General features: G+C 34.4%; 1 protein-coding gene and 1 long non-coding RNA gene across 2 annotated transcripts; both read right to left on the bottom strand.

Annotated features, from left to right (window-relative positions):
• Window positions 1–1,830: 1,830 nt before the first annotated feature.
• LOC136065627 (leucine-rich repeat receptor-like serine/threonine-protein kinase RGI4) lies at window positions 1,831–5,645 on the bottom strand. Its single transcript, XM_065769114.1, has 2 exons — window positions 3,364–5,645; window positions 1,831–2,552 (listed from the first exon to the last, which is right to left on the bottom strand). The coding sequence occupies exons 1-2, from the start codon at window positions 5,549–5,551 to the stop codon at window positions 2,431–2,433; spliced, it is 2,310 nt and encodes a 769-aa protein (XP_065625186.1). The 5' UTR covers window positions 5,552–5,645; the 3' UTR covers window positions 1,831–2,430.
• A 16,295-nt stretch (window positions 5,646–21,940) lies between these two features.
• LOC136065628 (uncharacterized) lies at window positions 21,941–22,647 on the bottom strand. The gene is made up of 2 exons (XR_010627251.1): window positions 22,469–22,647; window positions 21,941–22,120 (listed from the first exon to the last, which is right to left on the bottom strand). It is a non-coding gene; the product is annotated as an uncharacterized LOC136065628 (long non-coding RNA).
• Window positions 22,648–23,679: the final 1,032 nt, after the last annotated feature.

Genomic DNA, 23,679 nt, shown 5'->3' with positions numbered 1-23,679 from the left:
ATCTTATAATTTGATGGGATCCTAGCTAGATCCAAGTTAGCTGTGAAGCCGACCTCACTTAGATCTGCCAAAATCAACACCAACCCACCTATTTGCCTACACTATCCAAGGGATACCAAAGTTTTGGTCACTTTGATTGCCAAATTCAACTACTAGTCCTTCGTTAAAGCTGTGCTGATAGTGAGCCACATGGCAGTCACCATCTTAATGTAAATTCATGTGGGATCCCATGTATCATGCGTACATGTGGTGGACCCTCTGACCACACAAAATATACACCATATTAATTTAAGTACTTATGATCTACGTTGGGAATCTTAGATATATACTTTCTATCAAGGCCCAAAATTTCCTGGTTTCTCTGAAATATATTTTTGATGCCAGCAGTGTATCTCAGAGCTCACATGTTGGTCCATTAAGTTGCTAGAATCTTTATCACTTTGTGGCTAAACTTGCAAGTGCATCACGTGAGAGCAAACAGAGATCTACAAGAGTTAGCTTAGAACTTTACTGCATATAATATTAGTATAAGAAGAAAAAGAAGATACTGCAAGCACAGCCTAGCATTGCCACGACTAAGACTTATTGCTCAAGTGAGCTACCAACAAAGCAAAGCTTCCAACAAATATGTAAAGTGGTCTTCAAGTCTTGCACCTATGTTGTGTGGTGCTTCCCGCTGCAGTATCTTTGTGAAATATCAGTAGCTCTTCTTTATGGTAACTAGTTAGATACAGAGCCAAAAGTTTTTGTACGAAGAAAATAGCTAGCCACATTTCGTAATTATTACTTATAAACTCAAGATGCACCTGGTAAAAATACGGAACTTGACACACATTCACACAGCACACAACATTCTTAAACAATCTAATCCATTTTAATTGTGCAAAATAGTTAAAATTTATCAAAGGAAGAAGAAAATATGAAGAATTTCTTGTTTTTTTTTGTCCTTTTGGTAAGTAATTGAAGGACTTTCTTTGTCAGTCATCATTTCTAGTCTCTATCTTTATCCAAGAATAAGTGGTGGCAAGTTAAAATTTATTGTACACAAGTATTGATGTATACATGTATGTACATCTGTATACATCAGTTAATATTTGGAAAAGACTTTTGGCTTGTTTCTAGTTGTATTTGCACATCGAGTTATCATTTTTTCGTAATTAAGTTTTTTAAGTGCCCTATTGAATGTTGTATGGTTCTATTTCACGTGGTGTGGGGACCTAGATGGATGCATGAAATCAAAGAAGCTTCTTTCTTATCCTTAACTCAACAATTATCAAGAGAGATAAGGGGATCACAGTGCCAATCATTGCAAACATTTTCCCACAACCACACATCAGAGAGAGAGAGAGAGATCACTTTCTAAAATTCTTTTTCATCCTTGGTAACATAAATAACACAGTTACATACATCCATCAACACATCCCCTTGCTCCTTTTTGGAGAAGTGATGGAAAATGACTTTGCAATGAAGCAACAATTTGTGTTCCTTTCTCTCTCACACACACATTGTTTCATTTGGTAATATTATATAGATTTTACTAATGTGTGCCTAAGGGCACACAATAGTATACTATTTTTGGAAAAAGTTTTAATGGGAATTGAAAAAGTTTTGAAATTTTTTTCAACTCCCAATAAATTTTTTCCAAAAATGGATTTGTTAATGTATGTATAAGTATACATTAACCGGACTCATATTATATATGTATATATATTTAAAAAAAAGGATGAAGATGTGTCAGAATTTTACAGTGTTCAATGCAAAAATGCGCTTAACACAAGAATTAAAAAATTAAAAAAATGCAGTCTTTTTAGATGTGAAAACAAGTTTGAATTTGGGAAATATCAAATGATCTCTCATTTACTAGAGACAACAATTTCACGTTGCTCTATACACTCATTTTGCTCAACTTGTTTTCAAATTATCCAAACTATTGACCCTTGCTAACTCTTTACAGTTTCTTTAGATATTATAACCCCTACAACTACAAATCAATATTGGAATATATATATTTCCCTCACTACATAATGACACATAAAAATCTATATAGCTATTGATGTTCTGATATATAACCAGCTGAGGAAGATGAATAAGCAAATGAGCAATGAGAAGAGCCTTGGAGGAGTAGCAGTTGAGCTGGTGTCACGGACGATGATGAAATTGAATACGATGGCTTTTCCATCTTTTTCAATGAATTGCTATTCAGCTTGTGGCCCTCATTTCCTATGTTGGGCTCATGTTGAATTTCTCTTAATAATGCTGCCACATCTTTCATTGTCGGTCGATCTTCAGCGCGGTTGCTTGTACATAGGAGGGAGATTCCTAAGGCCTGTAACATTTCTTGAATTTGGGTGTCTGGATGGCCTTGAAGTTTGGGATCTAGGATCTCAACTGGGTCATTCTTGCTCTTCAGGTGGTCACGTACCCATTGAATCACATGTTGCCCATCGGAAATGATGGATCCACCGGTCTTTTCCCGGTTATGATCTCTAGTAAAACGACCCCAAAGCTATATACATCACTCTTTTCTGTAATCTTTAGCATACAACCATATTCTGCAATATAAACCTATGAAGGAAAAATAAAATGTTAAAATTAACTCAGTTCAATTTTCACAGATATGAAATGATCAATTTGTGTCACCAATTATTAGAGGCACAGGTACAAGGTACAAGTTGTGTAAATAATGAAAATATAAAATCCAAAAGAGATCAAGTATATCACAGCTAAGTAGGGCAATTGTCTGGCCACATAAAGTGTGGTGTTTTGGACTCTTGCCATGCATGGTACATGTTATGTCATATGCTATACCAAATTTCTTGTCCAGAACCAATTCACCCTTTTTTTCTTCTTTTTATACAATGGAGTGGTGTTCTAGTCTTTTAACTAGATTATTTCACTTATTGTTCATGAAATGCTCTCAAAAGCTCTTGGACTAATAGTATGGTAAATTAAACTTAAGACTTCAGAGTTTATATCACACCGCAAATTAATGAGCTCAGCACACATATATGATATACCCCATGGAATAGTTCACTTCACCTATCAAATACTAATATGCATGTGCTTTGCAGCCAAATATATAAGGAACAAACAAAGCGACAACAAGCAACTATCATAGAAATGGAAGTGTCCAAAAAAGTAGTTTTATCCCATCTCATCCTATGTTAGCAAAGGCCTTACGTCACTAACCAATGATTAACTCATTAATCACATTACTAATCAAGCTTTTAGTATCTAACAACTCATAAGTCACATTTGTCTAATCAACATAATCATCTCCTAAACTAGATAATTAAATTAGTAGCCTAATAATAATAACAACAAATTATATCCATAAGAAAAAGGGTAAAGTTTGATACATACCGGGAGCAATATAGCCATAAGATCCAGCAAATTGTGGAATAGCTGAGAATGAATTATTATTATCATCTTCTACAAACCTTGCAAATCCAAAATCAGCCAAACAAGCCTCATACCTATCCCCTAACAAAATATTGTGGGCCTTCACATCCCGGTGCAAGATAGCAGGCACACAATCATGATGCAAGTAAGCAAGCCCTTCAGCCACACCTAATGCTATCTTGAGCCGAATCTCCCACTCCACTAATCCTGCACATCCCTCATGTAACAATGTGTCCAAATTACCGTTAGCCAAGTAATCATAAAAAAGCAGCTTTGTTTTTCTGTTAGCTCCCCAACCTAACAACCGCACGATATTTCGGTGTCGAATTCGTGCCAGCGTGGCAATCTCGGACGAAAAGGCCGATGCAGATAACTTTTCAGATGACCGAAATCTTTTAACGGCAATCATTAAGTTAGACGGGAATATTGTGGCTTTGTAAACAACCCCGGATCGACCTCGGCCCAATATGTTGCCAGGTGTCAATGATTTTGCCACATCGGAAATTGACAGGTCTAATTTCTGGTAAAGTGTCACTTCCCAAGGTGGGCCCATTTCCACATCAGCATTGGGATCATCTTGGGCCCCACCAAGGTTTTTCTTCTTTGAGTTCACCACGATATAGAGCGCCGAGATGAGCAAAGCACAAGCAGCGCACAATAGAACTATCATTGCCACACGCGCTGTCTCGGCACGTGTACGAGATTTTGGAGATAATTTGGGATTTTCTGAGTTGCAATCGTTGGCGGCGAAGCAGAGAGAGGGGTTTCCGGCGAGGACGCTGAGTGGGAGGCTGGCGAAGAACGAAGTGTTCGGCACGCGCCCTGAGAAGTTATTGAAGGAGACGTTGAGGACCACGAGATTTTGAAGGTCCGCGAGATATTGGAGATCGCCGGAGAGATGGTTGTGAGAGATATCTAAAATTCCGAGCTTGTCTAACCCAGCGAACTCCACGGGAATCTCGCCGGCAAGTTGGTTCCAACTCAGATTCAATGCAATCTCCAGCGCCGGAATCTTCCCCAGACTCGCCGGAATATTCTCCGACAGTTCGTTACTACTCAGATCTAACAACTGTAACTTCGAGAGCGAGCCGAGTTGACTCGGAATCGTTCCAGAAAGCTTGTTCTTCCCGAGAACGAGTTTGGTGAGTGAACTCAGCGATCCAAGACTCGGACTCAGAACACCTTCAATCAAATTATCCGAAAAGTCAATATACTGCAACGAAACAAGGTGGCTTAACTCACCGGGAACCTCTCCGGCGATCAAATTCGAATGCAAATCGAGAAACGTCAAGTTTCGGCAACCCGAAATCTCGGCCGGCACGACACCCGATAGCCGATTCGATCCGAGATCCAAGAAATCCAGGTTCTCCAATGCCCCAATCTGTCTCGGTATCGGCCCCGTAAGCTTGTTTCCATTAGCTCGGAGCCGAATCAGAGACGAACAGTTTCCGATACTTTCCGGTATCTCGCCCGATAAATCGTTGGAGAGAAGCAACAGCTTGTTCAGCTTCTTGAGCTCGAAGATTCCTTGAGGAATGTTTTCGGTTAAAACGTTTTGAGACAAATCAACGGCTTCGAGATTTCGACATTTGGAGATTGAAGATGGAATGGGACCCACCAGCTGGTTTTGCCACAAGAAAAGCAGCTGAAGTTTCGGAAGGTTTCCGATTTCGGGTGGTATTGTACCGGCGATACGGTTGTTGTCTAACTCGATGTGAGTGAGCTCCGTACAGTTTCCTAGTTGTGCTGGGATTTCGCCCGATATCTGATTCACGCTCAGCTGAAGTTCCTGCAAAGCCGATAAGTTTCCGAAACTTTCCGGAATGTTTCCGGTTAGCAAGTTCATCGAAACGTCGAAAACCGTTAAGTTCTTGCAATTCCCAAGCTCTGATGGAATAGCACCCACCAAGCTGTTCTTCCATACCAGAAGATTTCGGAGGCTTTTCAGGTTTCCGAGACTTTTCGGTATTGAACCGGTGAGTGAGTTTTCGTAGAGGTAGATGTTTTGGAGGGCGGTGCAGTCGCCGAGTTCAGGTGGGATTTGGCCAGAGAGGAGAGTTGTGTAGATGGCTATGGTTTCGAGCTTCTTGAGGAGGCCGAGACTAGGAGGAAGGAAACCCGAGACGCTTGTTTCGGCTAGGCCTAACATGGTCAACTCGGTACAATTCCCGATTTCTCGGGGTATAAGGCCTCCGAGATTCTTGTTTCCACCGGCTCTTATCACCTGGAGGTTCTTCAAGTTGCCTATTGTGTGATGAGATTTTTTTTTTTTTTTTAGCAAAAAAATAACTGTGTTTTTATTTATATGTGTAATTTTTATTTTGAGAATTTAGTTTATATGTGTTTTTTCCAAATTATCCTTTAGTTTTGTCTTTACTTAAACATGAGAGTATAAAAGTATTTTTGAACTAAAAAATGAGAAATTCAAACAGAAAAAGTCTCTTAAATAGTAGTATAAATAAATAATCTCTTATTTAACTTAACGGGTAAAATTTCTAATACGTCTATAAGTGTGAAATACTATTTTACGTATTAAAGAAAATTTAAGATCCCAATTTATTTCTATAGAAAACACAGGATGAACCCACCATAACCCCATTTAACCAACCAATCTCTAGTTGTTAGCCTAATTTCATTCCAAGCTGAGGATCTGATAAATCTCCCAAATTTTGAGAGCAACCATTGTACAAAATTTGCTTTGTCAAGTTGTGATAACCAACCTAAAAATTCACCACTACCTCAGATCTAGTTGGAGGTCAGAAATAGTAACCTTGTTTTAGAATACTAGAAAATTTGGCATTTACATTACTTTCAGCTTCAAGAACTATCTAGTGACCAAATCTACGCAATAATGTACCTTCAGGGTGCCAATTATCATGCCTAACAAATGTCTTACCACTATTACAAATGGAATGTTTGATCCAAAGACGAGCTATTTCCCTAATAAGCTTCGAAATTTGACTCCAGCCCCATGAGCAATTTTGAGGAATTTTAGCACTCCAAGAGCTTCAATTGAATCGCTATTATCCCTTTCTATTTTATAAGGATGGTTTTGAGATTATATGACTGAATATTCAATTGGCTAGTATTTATATCATTGTAGATCCGAGTAAGAGTGTTCATTCATCAAACCAACCCGACACTTCATGTTGGTTTTTTCATGGGTTGATGGGTTTTATTTTAGGTTGGATATATATTTTTTCTTTTTTTTCCTTTTTTGGGGGGGGGGGGGGGGGGAACTTAGGTTGACAAACTTTTCAATATGATCATCCCGAACTAACCCACATTATGTATAGTATATGTATTATATTTGTTAGTTAGATTTATGTTGGATTTTAAGACTTTCATAATATTGTTAGCTTTATTTATTTTAATTAGTTTTAAAAGAGATTGAATATTATGCCCAATTGTGTAAATTAAAATAAATAAATGGGTCTAAATAGTAGTTGAATAGAAGCTTTTTCCTTAAGCGACAAAATGGCTCCTACATGACGACGTAACAGGTTTTTAGAACTATTATTGGTTGGGCTGGATTGGAGATTTCCCAATCTAAAGGTTGTGCTATGATCTGCACTCTTCATAATCTAGGCTAAATCAGAGATTATTACAAAAACAAGAGAGAATGCTCAATTCATTATCTTACAACAAAGTGAAAGAGTTGGGGGGGGAGGGGGGGGTTTAACTTAAATCCAAGATTCTTAACTTAACGTAGCTGAAAGACAAGACTCTTTGCTCAATTAGTGTTTAAATTATAACAAAAATCAGGGTTAGCTTAAAATACAAGTTACAAGCCTAAAACAGAAAGGAAAAATATACGTGCTAAAAAAATCATTACAAAGCTACTTTAATGGTTAGCAAGCAGCAAAAAGTGTTTTCAGTTCAAAATTTTTATTTATAAGCATCTCGGTTAATGTTGTGAAGTAAATGATTAAAAAGTTAGTCACCTCTCATTCATGGCTAACATCACATTGTTAATTATAAGAGTTTGCATCTCTCTTCAAATGTTCTTGAGAAGTTTCTCAAAGAGCCTACTCTCAAGGTGACATTATTGCCCCCTTTATGTGAGCAAATGATTTTGAATCTTGCACGTTTAGTCTTAAAGAAGAAAAGCAAGAATTAACAATATTATGTGTGTCTTAGAGTTTAGCCTCATTAAAATTTGTAAATAACATACTTTGGAGCCGAAAGAAGAAAAGCTAGTTAGGCCATTACCCTTGAAAGAAGGAAGAGTACCACCCACAAAGGAAAAGAACAAATAGAAAACACAAAAGAGATGGCCAACCAAGAAGGAAAGAATAGCTTTCACAAAGTGATTATATGTGTGAGATTAAATATTATATGAAATACACTAAACAAATAGATGATGTACTTCAATTGTATAATTGGCTTATGTAATAGTTGTGACTTGTGAGGTTACCCACACGTGTTGTGGAGCCAAATGGGCATGCAATGCCTGGAAATATAATTCACAGTCAAAATGATCTAATATTTGACTAGCCGTTGATTTAGAGAACCTTTTTTTTCATTGGGATTGTCTCTCATACTTGCTCAATTATTGCTCAAAAACAATCAAAGCAAGTAAGCAATCTAACACTCCCCCTTTGCCCATTTAAAAAACTTGTCAATCATATGTGATTGTCTAATAAAACAGAGATAAAATGTGTATGATGTAGAAAGAGAGAGATTTGCATCAGCAACTATATGGAGTTGATTGATGCAGCTTAAAACCCGGATAGGCCATTAAAAAAACCAGAGCACTAGAAAGTCAAAGTTTGCAGCTGCCACCCAAACTTCCACCTTAATAGTAAAATCATTTTTGGCCATATATTTCTCTTTAAAACTTTTCTATCTTTAATCCCAGGCAAACCCATAAAAAATATTCAACTTATTAGCACCTCAGATTCTTACTTCCCTTGTAACACTTTTTCTCAGCAAATGATCTCATTAGAAGTTTATTTAAAACGAATTTCAGTCTGTTCAACTAGTCAAGTCTTCCCATAAAATGAAATAAAATAAAAAAATTAGTGAAGTCTTTTACTCATTGAATAAGAGACATGTGATCGAATCCCACCTACACTAACTCATTTAAAAAAAAAAAAGACGACTCTCCCTCTTATGCTTGAATTTATGATCTGGTCTATATTCCAACTAGCTAGAATACTTGTAATATGATTAACTTAACATGGTTGATTCAATTAAGTAAATGTTTTATGTATTCATTTTTGTCTTCAAGCAATTAAAAGTTCATTGATTAAAGAATGCTAATGAGATTTCAAACAATTAATTCTTTAGAAAAGGAAGAAGAAAACCTAAACAATTAATGCTAATTCTAAAAGGAAAAAAGTCATCATACAAAAAACAATACAAAGGATATTTGACTGGTAAAGATCTTGAACAAATAATTATATCCTCACATTCATGGACCATTAACCATGATAAGAAATCTTTAATAGCATAAGAGCACCTTCTTGGATACATACTCATAGCTTTCAAGGACTCGTATTTTAAATTGTCATGCTTTCTAATCAGCTTTTTGGAATGCATTTAAGACAGAAGTGGAATCTTTGTGGAAGTCAAAAATCTAATCCATGGACCATGATATTGTAATTCATAATCTGGTACTGGTCTAGCTATTATGAGAGAATAGATCTATTAAATCACATGTTAATGCGTATCTTCTTCTTCTTCAAATGGACTGGCATTCTCTTAAATATTTGTTGAGAAGATATGGACATATGGTACAAGCATTTTCTCCATTTGCTTATTGGACCTTGCAACTCGCAAGCGCATTGCATTAATTTACTATTCGATTTTGCGTTTACTGACTCCACCACAGTCTACACCCCACTCACAAGTCAAAACAAGGGGAAAATGATAGAAACAATTATTGTTGACAAGGATTGCAACAATTAATATGGGTCCTTTTACCCAAGATCGAATTTTTAGGAAATCTCAAATAATCTATATATATATATATAGAGTTAAAGTCAAACGATTAGAGAAAGTCACTATATTTTAAATTGAAATTTAATTTTATGTAACGTGGTTTATCTATTTTTAAATTTTTGTGTTAAGTAAATTATTAGGTGTAAAAATTAAAAAATTTATATCCAATTAGATTCTAAATTGGATTTTAACACTCCACTCACAAGTCAAAACAAGGGGAAAATGATAGAAACAATTAATGTTGACAAGGATTGCAACAATTAATATGGGTCCATTTACCCAAGATCGAACTTTTAGGAAATCTCAAAAAATCTATATATAGAGAGTTAAAGTCAAAAGATTAGAGAAAGTCTAATTATATTTTAAATTGAAATTTAATTTTGTGCCACGTGTCTTATCTATTTTTAAATTTTTGTGTTAAATGAATTATTAGGTGCAAAAATTAAAGATTCTATATCCAATTAGATTCTTAATTGGATTTCAATTAGAATTCGATTTTATGCCACATATCCTATCTAATTTTTTTAATTATTGTAGCAAGTAAATTATTGGATGCAAAAATCAAAGAGTTCAAATCCAATTAGATTTTAAATCATTTATATATATATATATATATATATATATAAAGTGAGAAATTATTACATATTTTAGAAATTTATGGCTTAAAAAATGTGTAGGTTGAAACTCTACACCATATATAATTTGAACTTATGTGTGTGTGTGTGTGTGTGTGTGTGTGTGTGTGATTATTTTTAAATATACTTGTGCATATGAATGGCAATTTTGCCTCGTCTCACTTGACCCGCCCCTCCCCGCTTTGCCTCACGCCCTCTCCCCGCAAAGGTAGTGGGACAGGGATGGGGTGAGATTTTAGCCCCGCACCATGGGACAGGGTAGGAATGGGTTTAGACTTTTTAGACCTAACCCAACCCACCCTACCTCGCATTGATAAAGGTTAAATTGTAAAAATTTTATACCCTAAAACCCTATTATTTAAACAAAAATATCAACTTATTTTATTCTACTTAATAAGGCTTTTAGCTTCTCTTTTTTCTCTAGCAAAGTTGGAAATAAGGTACCAATTTTAACATTTTCTTTTGTTTTTATTATAAACAAATTTATATACTATTGAATCATTAATTTTGTATTATGAGATTTTTGTTTTTGTTGTGATATAAACACTTTAATAATATTATTCAATTTTTGCTAAAAATTAGTTTGATTTGATAAGATAAATTTATTTGTAATTTCAAATATATTTTTACTAACGAAATAGGTTTTATTAAAAACAATTGTAATAGTTGTGGGCAAATTAACAAGAAGTAGAGTTAATTACAAATATATTTTTACTAACGAAATAGGTTTTATTAAAAACAATTGTAATAGTTGTGGGCAAATTAACAAGAAGTCAAGTTTTACGGGGTGGGGCTTCGCGGGGCCCCAAGGGTAGGGATGGGGCACGAAATTTTCCCCATCATGCGGGGCGGGGGCAAAGACCTTATCTTTCAGACCCGCCCCGCCCCATTGCCATCCCTACCTGTGCATATCCACAAGTTTATACACTAGTTATGATATAAAAGAATTCAAGGGAACTCAAATCATCCAACATAATTTTTTTTATTTAAAAAAAGATATTTTATGAGATGATCTAATAAAATCTCTCTCACAACATTTATGAGTCCCACATGTGTAGGACTCATACCATGAGAGGATGGTTTCATGAGACCGTTTCATGAGATATATTCTCATCATAAAAGGAAAATAGGTTAAATGATTTTAATTATCAAAATACAAAGCCAAGAATCTTCTTTTATATATATATATATATATTGTGGGGATAAAAGCCTAAGTTCGTGTATTAGGCCTTGGGCCCTATTTAAGGATGTGAGTATGTTCGAGGAGGAGTGAATGATTGGGAGATGCTTCAGAGTGGAGAATCACGTAAGGAAAGGATAGGGGAATATAGTCTGAGGAGTGTATCCTTCTCGGATACGATGAATATCGGTTAAGCAGGTACTTGAGCAATTTAGGTGACCTTCCAAGAAGTTCCAATGATAAGGATGAACTTCAGGCACATACAAATGTGATAAGATTACAGAAATATTTACAAGCAAAAGCTGCCACCACCGCATTAAATGCATTGTGGCACCTTTTCTGGCCGTATTTATGTAGAGAAGACCCCTGAACAGTGCAGTCCCAGCTACCACCACTCATAGAGAACCAAAGAAGATGTTCAATAGGATATGTACTCAAGTGAAAGTTTAGATGATTAACAAGTGTACGATTAATATGGTTTGAAGGGAAACTATATAATGTAAAAGACCTCTTATAAGAGGGGGATTGGAAGAAATAGAAAAGGAAGAGAGAAAAAGATTTACTGTAGCACTAAGAATTGTATTAGCTTTCTGGAACAGTAGTTCAGTTTGTAGTTCATCTCCTCGAACACCAATTTAATCAAATTTTAAGTGTGTTTTTGTGCTTATTCATCTTTTAAATCCTTATTAGCCGTTGTTTAATTCACAAATAGCCCAGCTTTTTCACCTACTCTCTATAAATTCATTGCATTGAGCTCATTGGGCTCACATCCCACATCTTTTGGGCTTGGGCTACAAATCATGACTCTACATATACATACATACATACATACATACATACATACATATATATATATATATATAAAAGAAATTTTCCATTCTATATGTTATGGTTGCAATAAGTGGACACTCTCTCTTTTCTTTTCTTTTTGTTTAGTATTTTCATTTTGTTTTTTCTCCTTATACCACATGATGACATGGCACATAACTACATTAAAATTAACATAATATTTTTTCTAAGTAAACCCCTAGCATCAAAGTTTCAAGAGTTTTAACAATATTATTCCAATTAAATTATATTGCCAAAAATTTTAAAAAATATAAATAAAAAGTTATATTATTTATTTTAGATTATTTTAATAATTTTTTATAATTTAAGTTTTGATAAAATTCAGTTTTACATAATTCCATTTCTCTATGTAACGTAAAGTATTTTTTTTTTTTCATTTTTGCCATGTATTTTATTGTTCATTTTCAATTATATTGTTGAAACACTTGTTTTAACATACATACAATTATTAATCTGTATATCATTGCATAAGCACAATATTAATTTCTAAGAGCATTTCCATCAAGAGTTTTAAATTTTTTTAGCATTTAACATCTAAAAAACCAATTTTATAACATTTAACACATCACTTTACAATACACCTAATATTAAAAAAAAAAAAAAAAATTTACCACTTTATTTAAATATTATTTCTTTATTATTTTTGTATTCTTCCTCTCTCTCCCTCTGTGTCTCTCTCTTTCTCAACCCAACTATTCTAAGCACTGCCAGCCACATCCACCAGCCACAAAATCACAATATCAATTCACAACAAAGATATTGAACCCACCAAATCACAAAATCAAATCACCTCATCGAAATCAAACAACAAAACCCACCAAAATCAATTCACAACAGAGACCCACGAACCCACCAAATCACAAAATCAAATCACCTCGTCGAAATCAAACCACAAAACCCACCAAAATCAAATCATACCTCAACCTACACTTGTTGAACCACCAAACCATGAAATCAACCCAGACCCATGAAATCACGAACAAGGATGATCCACCACCACCCACAAAATCAACTCGTCCTACGGAGAGAGGAGAAAGATCAACAGTCAAAGAAAGAGAGTGAGAGTTAGAAAGAAAGAGGGAGGTGACACGGAGAGAGACAAAGAGGCAGAGTGAAAGAGAAAGAGAGAAGAAATAGAGAAGATAAGAGGCACGGAAAAAGAGAGAGAAAGTGATAAAAAAGAAAAATAATAACAATAAGAGCATTCTCATCAATGGTGTTAAAAATGCTAAATGCTATTTTTTAGCATTTTTAACACCTCAAATCATAAAAACCCATCTTTATCAAGGGTGTCAAATCTTAAAAATTTTAGCAGCTTGCTACAATGAGGTTTTATTACTAACACCTCACTATAGCAAGCTGCTACTATTTTTTATTATTTTCTTTCTTTCCTTTTCACTCTCTCCCTCATGCTCTCCATCCCCTCTCTCTTTCACTCTCTTCGCCTTTTTGTTTCCCTTTCTCTCTACATCTCAAGTTCGTGGGTCTTGGGTGTGGCCGAGTTGAGTCGGAGTTCTTGAGGCATCATTCTTGAGTTGGCATGGTCAGTGTTCTTGGCTGGGGTTGAGACCGAAGAGGCTAGGCCGTCGGGGTGGTGGTCATCGAAGAGGTTGTGGTGGGTTAGTTTTGTGGTGGGTTCAGATCGAGGTGAGTTTGATTTGATTTTGGGTCTTGATTTGGTTTTGGGATTGTGTTTTGGTTTTACAGTGTGAAGGATGAAAGGGAAAGGAAAGTCAAGCCGCTGCTGTGGAAGATGATAATGACGGGGAGGAAAATGGTGTTTATGTCCGTGGGAACGAAGAGGTGGAACCAGATCGGCGGTTAACGGTGCTGTCGGATTGGGTCTTCCATGGGAGGACTAAGGAATTAGAATCTGATGGTTTGTTTTCATGTGTGTGGGTGGTAGTGAAAGAGATGAGAATGAGAATAAAAAATAATAAAAAAATTAATAATTTAATGAAGTGGTAAAAAAATATAAAATCTTTGATGTTGGGTGTATTGTAAAGTGAGATGTTAAAATTAATAAAGTAGGTTTTTGAGATGTGAAATACTAAATTTTTTGAAATCTTTGATGAGGATGCTCTAATAGCAACTTGCTACAGTAAAGTGCTACTACTTTTTAGTTTTAGCATCTTTGATGTAGAGCATATTTTAGTTTTTTAAGCTATAAAATTGCATTTTAACATTTTTCACATATTTGATGTGAATGTTCTAATCATTGTGATGAGTCCACGAAGCAAAGAAGAATAAAACACAAACCCAATAGATTTATTCAAGCTTTTGTACGGGAAATGATCATTTTGATTTTATTGGAAATGAAGAAAGTTTCTTTTACAGTTAAATTTTTCTTTTTCTTATCTAACATTGCAGAGAATAGTATGTAATTTTACAAGAACTATGAAATGAAACTATCATGGAGATAGGATCATTTTCTTTTGTGTTGATCTGCACATCATTATTACATGCATGCTAAGCAATAAAGTAGGGAGCAGACAAATGAACCAAGTATGTCCAATAGTGTACTTGCTATGAATTATGATCAAACATCATCACCATTGATCATTCTTTTCTATGAGGATGTGAGCTTTACACATGTCAGTTTCATGAAGAGAGGGACCTCTCTCACCTGAACCTGGCTATCAGACACGAGATCTTATTCTCTTAGCCCTCTATATAACTCCAGAACTAGCTAAACTTTTATTTAGCACCGACCATTTGAATGGTTCTCCACAGCCTCTCATAGCTCTCTTATGCTCACATACTTATGTGCTGCTTTATTTCCATATATACTCACACAGCATTAAATAAAAGATAATGCCCATTACAATCATCAAGCTTAATGGAAAACCCCCAACTCTTAAAAAGTGTAAGAAAGAAAAAATTATCTTTTTTTTTTTTTAAAGAAATTTTCGATTTATAATATTTGCTTCTAATGATAACTTTTTATTATTAAATCAAGACATCAATAAATTTTAGGTGTAAACAGGAATTGAACTCTAGATCTCTTATTCAACTATCAAAAACTTTACTAGTTGGGTTAACTAGAATCCACAGAAAAAATTATCCTAATTGTGGGAAAATGATTTCATCATGGATTCCAAAATATTCTCTGCATAAAACACTTCCATTGTAATTCCAAGGGGCAGCCGCAGTATATGTGTGAAAATGATTTTCTTTGGGTAACCACTTAGAACTGCTTAGTGCTTAATGAATTGGAATGTACATAATCTCCCACTTGTGTGCTCGCTGAAAGCCATTATCAGGTCATGTCAGATGACTGATAGATATCTGATATGAAAACGTTATCACTTTTTTTAATGGTGGAGCTTCTTCTAGATGGCCCAAAAAATGATGTTTTGTACCGCTCAATTATCTATCTAGTTTGTTATAAATATAAATCCGCATGTGTGAAGAGACTAGTAGATAATAGATATATAAAATCAGTACGAAAAGATCTCTCAATCATTTATACGTGGAAATGTGAAGTCTTGATTTTTTGTTTTGGAGGGGCCAAACTGCTATAGTGAATCCCTAGATTAGAATTTGAAGCGAAATAGAGAAATTAAAATATTGTGCAATTGGAAAATGCAGAAGATAAATATAACATACTTAAACAGTGGCACAGAGGTAGAATTTTAAGAGATAAAATAATTAACAATATTCTATAAAAAAATAAAATTAAACACACTAAATATAGAGTCCTATAGGAAATCCATCTTTTTTATTTTGGTTTGGAGTAATAACAATTATTAAGAAAATACACACTTAAGATATTCATATAGGAGATATGAAAATTTGGAGACACATATATTTGTTGTAAAATATAACTCAAACATAGGGCTAAATTTAAATTTGTGGAAAGTTTGGAAGGCGATGTCACTTCCTTGCTACTTCGCAAGAAAAGACATAGAAAAGGTTTAAGAATTATTAAGAAAAATTATAGCTTCCATTTAATGCTTTTGTGCACTAGACAGGATATTGGACAAACAAGAGGCCATTTTTGGCCTTGTATCCACCCAATGTCTCCCTCTATATAACATACGGTGTAGATTGTAAATGCTCTTACAATTTATTGGTGTACATTGCAAATGTTCTCAAAGTTTTAGAATGCACAATTCTAAACTCTCGTAGATGATGGTGGATAGATTAAACTATTAAATTGTACAATAATTTATACGTTGAGAGATGGATAATGTAAATTAACATCAAGTGAGGGTGTTGATTATAAAATTATTGAATTTGTGGTCATATTATAAATACTCCTATAGTTTAGGGTGGGATGATTACAATTAACCAAAAAAATATAATAAAATAAAATTACACCCAAAAACATAGCTACTAGATAAGAGACAATGGGAATTGGCGAAAGATTGTTCCAAAAAGTTCAAGGGTACAATTAAAGTTACTGCTTTGCAGTTGCAGATAAGGAAACTATAACATAATAAAACTAAATTGATCGTTTCTTGAATTATTGATATCAAACTTTTGAGTCTTTTGGAATATATGAATTTCTATTATTAACTCAGTTTACATTTTATTCTTAAATCCCATCATATTATTAAAAAAACACATGACACGGATAAGCACATGATGTGCTTGTGAATCATTGAAAAATGACCAACCATTCTCAGGTTCATTACATGCAAACTTTCCAACCCAAAACAAAAGAAGATAACTTGTAGTAGGAATGCTTGCCCAGTTGCTTGCACAAGTCATCAATCATGCAATTATATCCATGATTTGGTTCCAAAATGCCTATTTAGTTGGAACTTAGTTTAGTACATTGTGACACCCCCAATTATGGGTTTTAGATTGGATAAATGCATGTTATGCATTGAATCCTACATCGAGTGTTTATTCGGTCCTACTAAATTGTATCAACAATCACAAAGAGTTCTAATAGTCACTTGACTAGTTCTTTTGAAATATAATGCAAATATGACTAAAGCTTCTACGGATCATGACAACATAGTTTCAACCATTTATCAGCCAAGCATTCACTTGAATCTTGCAAATTGAAGTTATGTCTTCCTTTCTTTCCTTTTTTATTTTTTGATTTGTAATGATTTTTCATGAATGGTTATAGTAAAAAATAGTGATGGAAGAGAGAAAGGAGATGTAATAGGAACTTATTCTACTTTGATGGGGTTTGCTTGTCTCTTCCTCTTTGCCATCGACAAAACAAAGACACTTTTCATAAACCAAAAGCTGTCCTATACCATGGCAGTTTTGGGTTCTTTAAGCAACGATCTACTTCCTCTCTCTCTTTCTCTCATGTGCAGCCCTCCCCATCTCGTGCTTAGATTCCTAATTGGACACATTTGTAAGGTAATTCGAATATAATAATATCAACCTCAGAGCATAGTCACGAGGTAGCCAATATGTGTGACTCTAAATCGTGAAGAAAATCCCACAACAAAATGATTCATATTCTCAGTATGGCCTGTAAATCACGTGACCTCTTTGTTACTTTAATTAGAAACCTCAATGGGGGTTTAATTATGTTGAAAACAAAGCCCCATTTTTTTAATACAAATTCTGCAGAATCAGCACCTTAGCTCTTGTCATGGATGACCTTAAAATGTTGAATTTGTACACGACATAGACAATGGTTACAAAAAATTTCCTTTGAGAGTGTTATTTTTAAATAATAAGCGCATTGTTAATTAGCATATGAATTTCATAGGACAAATGGACCATGTCATAGATCTCATCTTGAATTTATTTGAGATTCGAAGAGGCAGGTTTACAAGCATCTGGATCTAAGTCCAAATCTTTCTAATATAGATCTAAATCTGAAATTGTTAAAATTTCAACAACAGGATTAAGGTCTGTATCCCATATGAATGATCAAGATCTAAGTCCCCTCCAAAATTTAGATAAAAATGGACTTACAGGTTACGGTAAGAGCAGAGAACAATGCAGCATTGTATTTGTTCCAACAAATCTTTTTGCAGCTTTTGAAAACCTTTGAAGGGATATTTTTGGACATAGATTCAAAATCAATCTGAAGTGATTTCTGTTCTTCCAATACAGCAATTTTGTAGGCTCCAAACGAAACAAAATTGGAAAATGAACCCTCACCCACTAATACAAGTTTAAATATCATTATCATCAGTAAAATTATAAGTTCCTTTCTAGTGAAAATTAAATGTTTTTGGATCCAGAACTAAAATTTGTGAAGTGGTCTCAATCCTAGTAGTAGTAGACTCATCCAACTATACTCTAGACAAGGCTGACTCAGACCCCTCAGTGCTAATTGGCCAAATTATGCAGCAAGTGACAAAACCTTTTCACTTACTGATATTTTTTTTTTTTAGTTCTCAATTCTTTTCTTTAAACTAAAAAAACAAAAAAATTAAGATTATTTTGTACAAACCCACATATAAAAAGGATATAAAGTTCACACCAGAAAATCAGAGACAAAAGTGACTCTCACCAAGCTCTCCCACTTTCCATTTGAATTAAAAAAACAGTTATCCCTCCCTTCCCCCCCACCTCTTCTCCATCATCAACAATAAACAAATGCTAAAAAACAACCATCTAAAATTCCATTTCTCTCTGCATAAAAACATCATGGCCTAGCTGTTCTTGGATCCGGGGATTCTGGGTCTTTCAATTTATTTATACATATACCACTTAGAAAACTTGTAGCCCACAAGACATGATTTGGTTCCTCCCATTTTCTCTCTCCCTATCCTCAACTCAACCAACCAAACCCTCTTCCTTTGTGTACTTTCTTCCTCTCTCATTACACTTTGTAGCATAGCTGTAATGCCTGTAAATCCATGGAACACCCGCTTCTCTTTCCTAACAATTATTACCATTTCCCTCTTGAACCCTTTTGTAGCTTTCGCCGTTAATCCACAAGTCGAAGCTCTTCTTTCATGGAAGCAAAGCCTAATGGACCCTGTGGCCTTGTCTAATTGGACCCCAAGATGAAACTCCATGTGGGTGGTCTGGAATCACTTGCAACATCAAAAAGGAGGTTGTGGAATTGGAGTTAAGGTACTTGGATTTTATGGTACAGTTCCAACTAATCTCTCTTCATTGGCTTCATTAACCAAGTTGTACTTTCTAGTACAAACCTCACGGGTTCAATCCCAAACAGATTGCTACACTACATGAACTGAATTACTTGGACTTGAGTGACAATGCGTTAACCGGCGAAATCCCATCTGAGATTTGCAACTTGCTTAAGCTCCAAGAAATCCACCTCAACTCAAACCAGCTAGAAGGCTCAATTCCGGTTCAAATCGCAACCTCGCAAGCTTGAAATGGCTGACTCTCTATGACAACCAGCTCAATGGAGAAATACCCAGTTCGCGTGAAGAGTGTGTGACAAGGCTAGTTTTTTTTTTTTTTTTTTTTTTTAATGTTCTTTTACCAGTAGAATCTGATTTCGTCAAAACCCGTGCGGTGTAAGAAGTGTGGATTAACGTGATCTAACCCAATAAGAAAAGGGTAAAAAACAAGAAGTGTGGATCCACACAAGTATCTTCAACGAGCAACCCAATAGGCCCACTGCCCACTCCTTTAATGCTTGTTCTGAGTAACGCGCTCACCAAATCATTGAACTAATTGGGCTCATCTCTTATTTCTGGTTAAAAGGACATGGAATTAAGAAACTAGCTTGCCGAAACAGGCATAGTACTAGAGGCAGAAAGCCTATATAAAAGTACAGGTCAGAAGCATCAAAGCTAAGCAAATGCTTAGCTCAGTTGGACTCATCTCAAAATCTGCTCACAATGCTTGTCGTTCTTTTAAGTCTTGCCCAGGCAGCTCATTGCCCAACTTAGGCCACTCAGCTTGGTTTTGCAGCTTTTGCTGCAGGTCCAAGAGTTTCTTAGAACAGGTTTGATGAAAAAATCCAGCATTTACACTACTTTTTTTTTGTCACAATTGTAATACGGTAGATTGTGAATAATGAAAAAAAAAATATAGTGAATCCATGTGTAGATAATATATAACTATTCATAGTTTGCTACGATAGAATTGTGGCAAAAAGTTATGGAATAGTATGTAGTAGTAAAAGTGTAGAACCACTCTAGAGTTTGAATTTCCTCTAAATTGTTATTTATTAATTTACAAAACTATCTTATCAATCACATGATTCATGACTTTCAATCACATGATTCATGACTTTCAATCACTAACTGATAGTTAATATGACCAATTTAATAGCCGTATCATTAAAAATGAGATCATGTGATATGGATTTGTGAATTTCATGTAGTTGTTTTGAGAGAAATTCCTTCGAATTGGAGGAAAAGTTTGTCGTCCTTCACAAAATCAATTAATTTTTGCATAAGAATATGGAATGCATTCTAGTTTCCCACATATAGAAAGAAAACTAAGAGAATTGCTTCTCATTGTATAGGCTATAGATGAAACCAAACAATTTTCTTCCAAATTGTCTAACCTATTTTATGGCAAATCATTTGGTCATTCACATGTATACTTCAAATTAGTTTTTGCAGAAAAGCTAGGAAGAGGAGCTAATTGGCGTTTTAATTGTCATCCTTGCAGCACTTAGACTTTTTACTACAAGCTTCTACTAATCCAACATTTCTAGGAAGTCCATCCCCAACATGCTCATCGGAAAAGAAACTATTATATATATATATATATATGCTAATATTCTAACTAAAACAATAATTAATAGCAGGGAGGCTTTTGTTATGTACTAATCCTCCTAATTTTGTTGTAAGCCATTGGTTGACAAATGCTTGGGCGATGTTGTGTCAGTTAATCCGAGTTTTTTTAAGGGATGTATTTTGGCACACACTTTACCATAGCTTGTTTAGTATCAATTATGGGTCCATCATTTAAAGCACTCAAATTAATCTAATTACAACTTGACATGTGTACAAATTGTCGCAAAGTGTTTGTCTTTAGACAGTTTGATCGTGAATTAGTACCCAAAGAAAAAAAAAAGATGTTGAATTAAAAAGAAAAATATATTTAAAAGTTTTGGTGGATTTCTTAAAGAAATATGTGAGACTACTGGTCTTTGCAGTTTCATCATATCTTGGGGTAAATTATTTATTTGTGTTTTGTTGAAGTGTGTTGCTTACTTTGTAATCCTTTCATAGATTAATATCAATAGAGAACACCCCTTAAAAAAAGTAGGGAAAAAAAAGGCCAAATTGAATCTTGCTAGGTTGTATGAGTTGCCCTTGAAAATCCACATAATAATTTACCTCAGTCAAGAAATAAGCAACTTGTACACATTTGATAGACCTTAATAATACAATTGCTCTAATTTCCCTACGAATGACAGATTAAACAAAGTGTGTTTTAACCATATAAGTGTCCTTATTCCTTAAAGCACTTGGTGCGTTTTCTATATTATTGTTTCTCCCTTGGAAAGTGCGCTTTACACTAGGTCCCAAAGATATATATACTTTTAAATATATAAAAATGTATTTAATCATAACAAACTATTCCGTTTGAAGAATTAGGTGGTATACAAAGAAGAGAAAACTCAACAACTATCATAAGGACTTAAATAAGTTCCACTCGTCTGCATTGAATATTTCTAGCGAAATTTGCTAGTGCAAATAAAATTATTATTCTTTTTAATTCTTTAGTTGATGATCATTTTAAGTAGGAATTAAAGTACAAAACTAAATGATGCTACAACAGTCCAACTAAAAATATTTGTTTGTTTGTTTGATATAAAGAAGTGTTGTCTTAATATTTGACCAGATTATTCCACTATTTTTTTTTTTTTTTTATGAAATACCCCAAAAACCCCATGAATAGATAATGTGATAGATTAAGAGTAGGACCTCCAAATTTATTGCATACCCTAGATCAATGAGCTCATCACCCAAGTAACGCATGAGGGTCAAACAAATAATTCAAGATAACAACAAATAATCTACCGACCAGACAAAGAGAAAAAATAAAAGCAGAAACAAAATGCATAACAACTTGGTTATATCAAAATAAAGTTTTATTTCAACACATTGGTGGGGAAAAAAAAAAAAACTATAGGAGAAACATAATTGAATTAAAACGTGCATAATTAAAACATCTTACTTTGTACTAGTAAAATTAACTCCACTCTTCAAGCGATCCAACCAACAACATCTTCTTTGTTCTGCAAAATGTAGGTAATAATCACAAGGATGTAATAATAATTTTTTTTTTTAAAGTTTAGTGTTAGAATATGTCCCCGATTATTTGGCACTTCAACTAGCAAGGTAGAGGAGTTGCCCCTTAAAATAATAATAATAACAAAAAAAAAATATATATATATGGTAATAGCCTCAACTTTGACGCAAAAACATGTATTTTTGCTGGTAGAAAATAAATTAAAAATGAAAAATCATCTTCAAAATTTAAAAGGACATTTTTTTAAGAACCAAAATTATGAAATAAAGTATTTTCTAATACGACTCAATAAAAAAAAATGTATTTTCTAACATAATAGTGCATAAATAAATACCTGAAATCATTATTTGTATCTACAAAATTCTGCTTCAATTAATTCTTCCATGAACATTCTTCTTGGATCTTCGCACTTTGTTGCGCTGTTCTCCATAAATAATAGTCAAGAGATATTTTGATTTTTCACTTGAGAACACAAGATATCCCATACCTAATCCGAACATGAAACCACATCCGTATCCCAACAATACAACTTTCCAATGAAATCCATTTGCAAACCCAAAATCATCTTCTTGGATGGTTGGTGATGGTGGTGGTTGTTGTCCCTCATCATTGCCACACGTTTTTGTTAATGGAAATCCACATAAACCCAAGTTTCCACTGTAAGAAGCATTTGTAAACGTATTGAATTGTTTACCTTGAGGTATCAATCCCACAAGATGGTTTTTTGAGAGGTTTAAAATTGCCAACGATGTAAGATTTGTCAATTGTATAGGGATGTTGCCTGTGAGCTTGTTTGAGGAGAGATCTAACCATTCAAGATTAGTTAAATTTCCAAATAATATAGGTATATGACCCATAAGATTATTGTGTGAAAAATTTAGCCCTTTTAGTGATCCAAGCTCTCCAATTACCTTTGGAATTTCTCCTTTGAAACTATTGTTGGAAAAATCAATAGTTTTCAATAGAGTTAGTATTTTCACCATGACAATATAATTCCCTTTAATATCAATTGTAACATCAATGGTAACAGAATCGTTATAATAATAATTATAATTATCCATATCTCTTCCGAAATAATAATAATAATTATCACCCATATAATGCAATCCATCATCATTCATGTTCCCATTCATCATGGTTGATAAATACTTGAAAAGGTTTGATGGCAAATGACCATGAAACATATTGTGAGAGAGGTCTATAATTCTCAAATTAGGGAATGAGAATTTAGTCTTGTGATTGCCTATGGAACCATGAAAGTTGTTTGATCGCAATAAGAGAACCCGCAACTCTGGAAGATTTACCAACCAATGAGGGAATGTGTCGTTAAGCCTGTTGTTAGCAACATCTAAAAGTTCTAATTTCTTGCAATTGACCAATGAACAAGGCAATGACCCTTCTAATTGATTGTTGGCCAGTTTAAGACTTCTCAATTTACTGCACTTTACAAATTTTGGGATGGTGCCATGAAGATTGTTATTTTGCAGTTCCAAATTTATGAGATCACTCATATTTCCCAAACATGGAGGAATCATGCTAAAATGA

The sequence above is a fragment of the Quercus suber genome, unplaced genomic scaffold, assembly GCF_002906115.3.
Source record: "Quercus suber isolate HL8 unplaced genomic scaffold, Cork oak 2.0 scaffold_1056, whole genome shotgun sequence".
Classification (NCBI taxonomy): Eukaryota; Viridiplantae; Streptophyta; class Magnoliopsida; order Fagales; family Fagaceae; genus Quercus; species Quercus suber.
The sequence above is the reverse complement of the archived record's forward strand: the minus strand, read 5'-3'. Positions and strand labels throughout refer to the sequence as shown.